Raw genomic sequence first — 9,390 nt, forward strand, 5'->3', positions numbered from 1 at the left:
TTTTGGAAAGCTCTCTGAGATGGGAAAGAATGAAGTTAACATGCTTAATGTAGCCTAATACTAACAACCAGGCTTTGTAAACAGGGGAAACAGGTGAAAAAATTAATTTCAATCGGGCCGTCAGCTCTCTAATTTTTGAAGAAATATTTGTCTTTGGATTCATTTCAAACGTAATTTAGGCTTGCATCAAATACTACATTTCCCAGAATTCTGAGTGTCGCAAACCGTCAAGCCTGCCTTGCGGCAGACGGTAGGCCAGCTAGTGTGGAGTAGGTTGAGTAATGGCTAGAGGGGACACGAGATAGCTCAACTTACAGATATTTGCTTATTTTATTATTTTACCGTCACTAGAACTCAGGTGGGTATTTGTCTCACTCGGCCTTTCCCTGGAGCGCTTGGTTTGGGCCCCATTCTTTTGTTTTCACAGTTACTGTATGCAGTGGAATGGCTGAAGTGCCGCCTGGGCCTAACGCGCTATCTGCATCCCCGGCCGAAATTATACCGCTGCCCGTGGACGGCTGTTCATTCCTGGGGAACAATGAAAAACTGGACCGCGGCCGAGGGGATGTTATAGCTCTGGGAACGGAACCGCTGCAAGCGACGGAGCCCAGAGGAATAATCAAGACGAAGCAGAACAACGTCCACCCGAACTCCTCGCTGACACAGCTGAACGGCGTAGGCGAGCACACGGAGGAAGAAGAGGAGGAGTACGGCGAGCACTGCAGCCGCGTCCCCGTCCCCAACCACGTCCAACACCCGGCGCACAGGGCTGCAGTCTCGCAGCGTTTCGATGGCGAGCGCTCGGCGAGCGGCTTAACGAACAACGAATGCGAGAACCGCACAGTCCCGAACAACGAAGCCAGCACCGCGGCTATCAGCGAAAACAGTTCGGTTGAACCGGAGTGTGACAGCAGTACTTGTTCGGGGACTATAAACAGCAGGACTGTCGGTAACTTGTCCCTTGCTGAGGCCGGAGGTGAGGGACAGGAATTAGCAGCCGATGATGGCAGTAAAGGCCGGGCTGTTGAAGAAGAGGCCCCGGTGGCTCAGATGGCAAACCTGTCACTGACGGAGGAGCAAACGGGCGATAGCGCCATCAGTTACGTGAGATACGAGTCAGAGTTGCAAATGCCAGACATTATAAGGCTCATAACTAAAGACTTGTCTGAACCTTATTCGATATACACATATAGGTACTTCATCCACAACTGGCCACAGCTCTGCTTTCTGGTATGTATCTAGCACAATTAGCTAGAGCGTGTGTGTTGCTATGTAGCAATAGCAGTTAGCCTGCTTAACTACACTCGCGGTAAAATACCGTATGCTGTGTACTGCACTTTCTAAGGGGATCTCCTTTTACCTCTTGTCAGCTGACACCATGTAGCAGCAACCGTCTAGCCCCTTCCCACCTAGCTAGTTAGCTAGCTAATATTTTAAGACAGAAGGACAAAAATGGCACTGGCATCGCTTCACTAACAGTGATAAACAGTTATGTTGGTCATAGATCAGAATTAGCCTTGATGATGTATCATTGGAGGTTAGCTCTCGTCCTCATTTCAGTGGTCATGGGCTCACAGTGCACAATGAAATGGAGGCAGATACTTTTGACACTTGGTGTCGGTGTTAGTGTGAACTGTGTTAGTTTGAAAATAATTTTGCATTTGGGCTGATTATAAAGTAATTGTCAATCAGAGATATGTAACAGTGCCCTCTCTGGAAGGACCTGGCATCAGCAATACTTATACTACAATAAGCCTAACTCAAAAAACGCACACTTTAGGATCTTTTCTTAAGAACAAATAACAATCTTAGTTTATAGATGTGGTGTTATGTTATTGGAGAGTGATTACGTTTCACTGTTCGGTTAACATGTGTTCTTTTAGTTAAATGTTAGATTCATTGAATTTTATTGTCTTTTAAGCAAGTTTAGTCTATATGACTTTCACAATTGTGAAATTATGGCTGAAAAGCTTAAGCTGCCATTAGTGTATATAATTTTGGCATCCTGTCAACATTTTTTATTCTCTTTTTTTTTTTTTTTTTTTTTTTTTAGATCTATTTTTAATTTTGTTCCTACTCCTCCAAAATTAGCCAAATAATAATAGTTTACCACATTTGTAATCAGCAAAACGTTTGTCATTTTAGGAATATTGCATCCTGTTTCAGTTATTCCTTAAAAGTAATATATTTTCAGAAATTATAATGAAATGTATTCATTTATTCATATTAATTCAGTTATTTTTTTAGATATATAGATATTTCCACACTTTATAGAAGAAATTGTGTGTGTGGTTCTTTTCTAATGCTGTAATGTGTCCCAGGCTATGGTGGAGAAAAACTGTGTCGGTGCCATTGTGTGCAAGCTGGACATGCACAAGAAGATGTTCAGGCGGGGCTACATTGCCATGCTTGCTGTGGACTCCAAATTTCGCAGGAAAGGCATTGGTATGTCTTTCTCGTGTCGTCAAGATAATATCCTTTTCACACTGAGTAACATTAAAAAAAAATCTTTCAGACACCACTAGACATTCAAATGACTTCACCAGCCTAACCTGATTTTGGTAGTAGAACTCAAACATTAACACAAAGCATGCATACATTCCTGTTATGTTACATACATTTCTGTCATTAATTTAATCATAATGAGGCAATGCATTGTGTTAAATACACTGAATGATTCACATGCAGGTAAGTACCAATACAAGGTTAATTGAGTGCAGTCACTTTATCTGTCCATCCATCCATCCATCCATTTTCTAAGCCGCTTCTCCGTCAGGGTCGCGGGGGGTATTGGAGCCTATCCCAGCAGTCTTCAGGTGGAAGGCGTCACTTTATCTAATGGGCTTTAATTATCTTGGTTTATTCCATTCATCGTCATTTTGGCTATGTGCCGACTGACTGCCCAAATCAGATTTTTACAGATGCATCTCAGTTTGGAAGTCTTTTCAGACTTCAGGCTTTCAGACTCAATCTTTTGCACTTGCAACATGACAAACAATGGTAATGTCAAATCCGGAGAGACGGGAGTGCTGGGATTCAAGAACATCACCTTCATGATGATGCACCTTCATTTCTCTTGCATCCATGTTTGAAATCTGCATCACTAGCGTAACTACGTGGTTGCTGATACCTACGTTATTACCACAGCAACCCATACAGATGGGTCAGTGATGTCTGGACACACATCTTATCTGATCACTTGCAAATAAAGTGCAAATTGTCGTCCCAAAAGATCTAATTTGAGAAACAATTGCAGTTTGCCTGCAGTGTGAACATAGCCTTAGTCCCTTCTGACACTGTCTAGTGATATCATGTTTATGGGTTTCAGCGGGCACTATTGAATGTTTAGGCTAAAAATCTTCTTGTGTTGTTTCAGGTACTAACCTTGTTAAAAAGGCAATTTATGCCATGGTGGATGGGGACTGTGATGAGGTAAGAGATTAAACATTGTCTGAGTTGCCATAGATGTGTACATATTATTCATATTGAGTATAAGATTTTCTATTTTCTTCAAAAAGAAGTCTCAAAAGTTTCTTTAAGCAATGCTATAGAGGAACCATTTGTGGTTTCTAAAAAACATGTTCTGTAAAAGAGATTTGTGAGTGTGAACAACCTATAAAGGCTTGAAGAATCTCCACATAATGTACTATATGAGGTAAATAGGGATTGTATTGACTAGCCAACTAGTTGACTGATCCACTAGTTGGTACTGTGGGCAACAGTTGACTCGTTAAGTACAGTACCTGAAGTACAGTGATGGTTTAAAAAAAAAAACTGCAGTGAAAGTACTTCTCACTCTAAAAAGCTTATGTGTAGAAATGCAACTCCCAAAAACAGCTCTTCTAAGAACACTTTCTTTCTGGCACATTTATTTTAAAGAGTATAGCAAAATGCTTTAAAGCTACAGTATGGAGTTAAGAGCTTCTGCATACTGTCATTGCTCATTTTCTATTCCCTTGCCCATTGTTTATTCTGACTGTTCTCTTATTCTTTCATTAATCAAGCATGGTCTGCATGTTGTCCCTGTGTTTTCTTGCGCAGGTGGTGCTGGAGACAGAAATCACCAACAAATCCGCCCTGAAACTTTACGAGAACCTGGGCTTTGTCAGGGACAAGCGGCTCTTCAGATACTATTTAAACGGAGTGGATGCTCTGCGGCTCAAACTCTGGCTACGCTGAATCTGACTGTGACCTCCTCAACTATCCCTTTGGTCCTCTGTTCTCCTGTCCCTCTGCCCCAGCCCGGAAGAGCTGCATTCTTTCAGTGAGTATGGCGAGTCAGCCTCCAGCGAGCCACAATGAGGAGGCAGCCTCGCATGAAAAACGAGCAAAATGTAATAAAGAGTTTTAAGTACCTTTCTGCGAGTGAAAGAAGTTATTGCAAAAAAAGGTGAGGGGGGTGCTAGTATTTGAAAGCAGTCACTGACTCCGAAGAGGAAAAGCTGGTGGCTTTGCACTGTGACATCTAAAGGCCTGATTGCTGGTCGCTGTGTGATTGCGTCGGCCGTTGAAGAATGACTGGGCAGGACATTAGTATCACCTCTAGGAGTCGTGCCGAACTGGATCGGGCTAATAAAAATCAAACAAGGCATCACCCCTCTATTCTTTTATTTTTTATGAATTATTATCACTGAGGGATGGACAATGAACTTCTATGTTCAAAACAACTTAATGGAAACATGAAAAGTAAAAGGAAAAAACAGGAACTACACTAACAGATCTTATTTTATTTTATTTTATTTTTTGTTTTCATAAGAGGGTTCATGGGGATGTTGAAGGTTCTGATTGTGTTAGAGCCTGTATCATTGGCTTGTTTTTGTGTGTATGGGGGTCTATTTTATGTTTTATGTTATGGTTTCATATTTTTGAGCAGACCTTTCTTCATTTTAGTAATGCAGCTGCTCAAAAGAGAGATCCATTTTTTGCAAAAGAGGACACCACAACATACTCAGACAGAGAATAATGTCCACGCAGACACAGAAACTGGCATTTTAATTAATCTAGAGTGAAAGCTAAAGTTGGTCATTACCAGAAATCACTGTCTTTGTCTTAGCTCTGCTAGATTAGCCTGGTTAAACAGTTTACTATTCAAAATGTTTTGAATATGCTATGTTCATTTATGCATAAGTTCATTTTGTGCTTGTTTATAGAATGATTGATTCCACCTGTCTCATTTGCTACCTTCATAAAAATTTTAATATTTATTAAAAATCATGAAGAGGAAGGGTGTTCTGACAGTGTGTAAATTAAATTAACAAATTATCAGCCCACTCTGAAAATACTCCTGATGCTCTTTTTCACCATACCATACCTAAAATCGATGTTAAAAGTGTTTGATGACTCAATTTAAAAAATGGCATGCAATAATCAAAGGTCTGAATTTGATTGAGATTCAATGTTGTACTTACTGACTGCCAATGGTGCGACTAATCAGTTATTAGTTAAGTAATAGTAAATGCCATTCATTCAAGTAGGCTATATGTTAAAAACCATTGCTAAAATAATCTTTCTTTTGTGAACTGTTTTGAGCAGTGGTTCTCAAATTGGACCTCAGGGTGTCCCAGATAGTCCACATTTTTGCTCAATCTGAACTACCAACACAGGAATAGAGGGAAAACAGGGACCTTCAGGGGCTTATGAGGACCAGTTTAAGAATTACTGGTTTAGAGAAGGTTCCTCTGCTGTACCATCTCTTTAGTTTAGCAGCAGGGGGCAGTATTTGAATACAACTAGCTCACCGCTCTCTATTAGCCACCACTTTCAGTGCTGATTAGGATATGCAACAATGATTAAGGAGTTGTTATGGGCATATGTGTTCCTGTTCACATTGTGTTAGAATGGGAGTAGGTTCTTCTTGTAACATCTTTATAAGATTAGACCCCATTTTGCAAGATAAAAGAGTCTCTCTCTCTCTCTCTCTCTCTCTCTCTCTCTCTCTCTCTCTCTCTCTCTCTCTCTCTCTCTCTCTCTCTCTCTCTCTCTCTCTCTCTCTCTCTCTCTCTCTCTCTCTCTCTCTCTCTCTCTCTGCGCCCACTGATGGAACCAATTTGCTTTCTTTTGTGTTCATGGCGGATAGACCCCCAATGTGCTTTGCTGTTGGTTCGTGGGTTCTTCTTGAATAATCAAAAGCATTTAGTTCATGCAGATCTTTGGCGGGAAGAAGTTTGTGTTGTTTGTTTTTTTTTCTTTCTTTCCTCCTTCGTACAGAGGTGCTGGACTCCAGTATTAGTCAGATGAGCATGTTGGAACATAAAATTTGTGTTTAAGTATATTTGTTTTTGTGTGCGTGTGTGGACCCAGAATTTCTTAAGTGTAAGAGATTAAACCTTGAATCATGGAGAGGCGCATTGGACGCATGCCATATGCTGTATACGCTCAAAACAAATGGGCTCAGGTGTTTGGTGTTTGTCCAGTTCTCCTCCAGGTCTCTCCTCCCTAGTCAAGAGCTCCTTTTAAGGACCCCATGGTTATTAAAAACCACAGTATGCTTCAGAGGCAATTTGTTTTTCGTAAGGGGTTGGGCTACTTCAGGATTTGAATAGCTGTTGAGAGATGGAAATCTCAGTTGTTATTGCCCAAAAAATCTCCCTCTCATCATCCAGCACAGTTTGTGGAATATGCTTATACTCTAAATGTAAAGGTGCCAGAAAGGATGCTTTCGAGCCATGCCATAGAAGAACCACTCTTGGTTTCCTGAAGAACTTTTCAGGGGATAGTTCTGAAGGAACCAATTTTGTAAGTGAGACCCATGAGTGTGAATTTTTTTTTATTTTTTTTATTACATATTGTAAAGGTTCTGTCTATACCAACTGACAGTTCCTAGTCAAGAACCCTTTTTTTAAGATTGTAAAATCAACTAAAATGAAAGAACTCAAATTGTTGTGGCCTAATCCATACTAGGTACCAGCCTAAATAAACTGTCATTCGTATTTGGCAGGTGAGTGGTGGTTTATCTTGTTGCTATAGTCTGTGTTCTCTTATAAGATGAGGGAACACTGTATCAGATTGTAGTATGCACAGTTCCAAAATTGTATTCTTAAGTTGCACTGCTGTTCTGAGACTTTGTTTTAGCTGTCTGCATAAATGGCCTTTAGAACGACCCAACAGTTTCTTAGGCAACAGCTGGCAGGTTCTAGCTGAATGCAACCATGTTCTGACTGGTGAAAGTCAAGAGCTGCATTTTGTTCAAGGAAGGATCAATGGATCTGCACTTGCAGATTATTTTTGCCACCATAAACATTTGAATTTATGTTGTATATGTGTGATGCTTTTCATGTGTCTGCTATGGCTTTGGTCAAAGGAGACCTGCACCTCAGTCAGAGTGGCATTTAGTTGGGCAGAACAGAGAGGTCTGCATGTTGGTTTATGTCATCCCACTCCTCTTCCACTCTCTCACCTCTTACAAAGTGTCTTGCAAGTTTTTTTGATTTCAAGTGGACAACAGACTTTGTTTAAAAAGTATAAATAAATTATTTGATTTTTATTGCATATGTGTAGTGATTTTAATACCTTTGTGTGGGGGTGTCTGTACTGCCTCTAGTAATAAATGAGCAGCGTGTACTGTATTATTTTTCTAACCTAACAACGAACGGCCTGACTGACTGTATAGGCCAAAATTTGTGCTTATCTTGCATGTAGTGGAACCGCAAAATATTCACCACTTGTCTAATTCAGCTAGAATTGCATAATCACATACCCTGCAGAAACACATACTTGATTATTCGTGCTGGCTAATTTGCGTTTGTGATTAAACTCATTTAAATCACCGTTAGAATTCATATTTCTCTTGGGTAAAGAGAAGACAGCTGTATTCCCCACAGCCTCAATGTGTATTTTATCATGATAATTATGTCAGCTGGGAACCATTCACTAGGAACGAGCACATTGTTTTCTGTATGGCTAGAAACTGGAAGGCCACCATACTGCATCTGCACTTCACCCATTGAGCATGGAAGCTGTTTTTGATAAAAAAAATTATTGTAGGTGGAAGTTCAAGTCTTTAAAGTGCTGTAGCACTGGCTGATACTTATAGAAATCTACAGATCAGTATTCAGTATTTTCTTTCATTTATCCTTTTTCCCCCAGCCTAAACAATTAATGACATTAGTAATCTATTTGTAGCCGTTAGAGCGCAGTGATCAAGACTGTAAAAATAAATAAGTTGGACCATTACAAAGACTGATTGCTAGTAATAAGTCAGTGATACAGAAGGGAAGAGCAGAGCTATCTGCACAAGCCATCTAAACATTTCACATCCACACAATTAACACAGTTCTATGAAACAGATCATCTCCCTAAACTATAGAAATATATTCATCAGAATAAATGTGATTAGTGAAAAGGGCTGTTGAATGTTAGAAATTTGTCTACTTATTAGTAGAGGACCAAACATCAACACGATGACATTTAGATATATGTGATTTTGTTTTTATATGCATAGTATGTTTTTTAATTAATTGTACATAAAAACAAGTAAATAAATAAATACAGACTCCCATTGTTTATTTGGGGAGGCTTAATTGTAACACCACATTATGACTCCTAATTAACTAACCTAATTTATGTCTGTGCTTTAAAACAGTGCTGTTACAACCAGCAAGAGGATGATTAACATGACAACTGTGAATTCTGTAACTCCATAATCATAAAACACTTGTAATGAAAAACTTCAAGGCAAATATTGAGAAATATCTATGTGATTGCTGTTAAAACGTGTGGAAGATTTTGATGAGAATATGAGAACATGACTAAAGGCTTGTTTAAGAACAAAATATCTACGTTACATTCTACCCAATGTTAGTTCTTGCCCAGCTGTGCCCTAAATCATACCACTAGAATGATTCACTCCCAAACTGTACACATGGTGCAAGTTTTACCAGATTTGTGCTTTCAGAGACAAAAAAGATGTTCGGCACTTTTTCTACTTTCTTTATTTAGATTTATTGTACAGCCAGCTGCATTAACAATATAGTTCCCATATATTTTGACCCTGTAAATACTGTATCTCAGCATACTAACAAGTTGATCCTAAATAACAGGATAAGGAAATTTCTTCAAGGATGATAGTATATTACATCTATTTGTATCACCATTCCCTAAATCCATATAAATATCTGTTTGTCCCCAGCTGTTCCATTCTTGGTGAACAGAATTCACCTGTTCTTCAGGCTTAACCATTTCCCTCATCTACTCTCTGCTTTCATTGGCTGTCCCGAGCTGCTAGTTATGTCCCCATCTATTTTCCAGTACATTCCATGCCTTTGGTTTTGCCGGGTAATGTTTTTCTGCTGTGTCATGTAGCCTGCTGTTTGCACAGGATTGATCTGACCTCTGTCAAAGTTTGTTAGACTTCCAAACATGTTCCAGGAGAAAGTCCACAAGTTACCCTGC

General features: G+C 39.7%; 1 protein-coding gene across 1 annotated transcript; it reads left to right on the forward strand.

Annotated features, from left to right (window-relative positions):
* Positions 1-213: 213 nt before the first annotated feature.
* On the forward strand, positions 214-7,488 carry naa30 (N-alpha-acetyltransferase 30, NatC catalytic subunit). Its single transcript, XM_017711816.2, has 4 exons — positions 214-1,230; positions 2,322-2,445; positions 3,377-3,432; positions 4,042-7,488. Exons 1-4 carry the CDS (start codon positions 445-447, stop codon positions 4,177-4,179), a joined length of 1,104 nt encoding a protein of 367 aa, XP_017567305.1. The 5' UTR covers positions 214-444; the 3' UTR covers positions 4,180-7,488.
* The last annotated feature ends 1,902 nt before the right edge of the window (positions 7,489-9,390 follow it).

Source organism: Pygocentrus nattereri, chromosome 10 (assembly GCF_015220715.1).
Source record: "Pygocentrus nattereri isolate fPygNat1 chromosome 10, fPygNat1.pri, whole genome shotgun sequence".
Taxonomy (NCBI): Eukaryota; Metazoa; Chordata; class Actinopteri; order Characiformes; family Serrasalmidae; genus Pygocentrus; species Pygocentrus nattereri.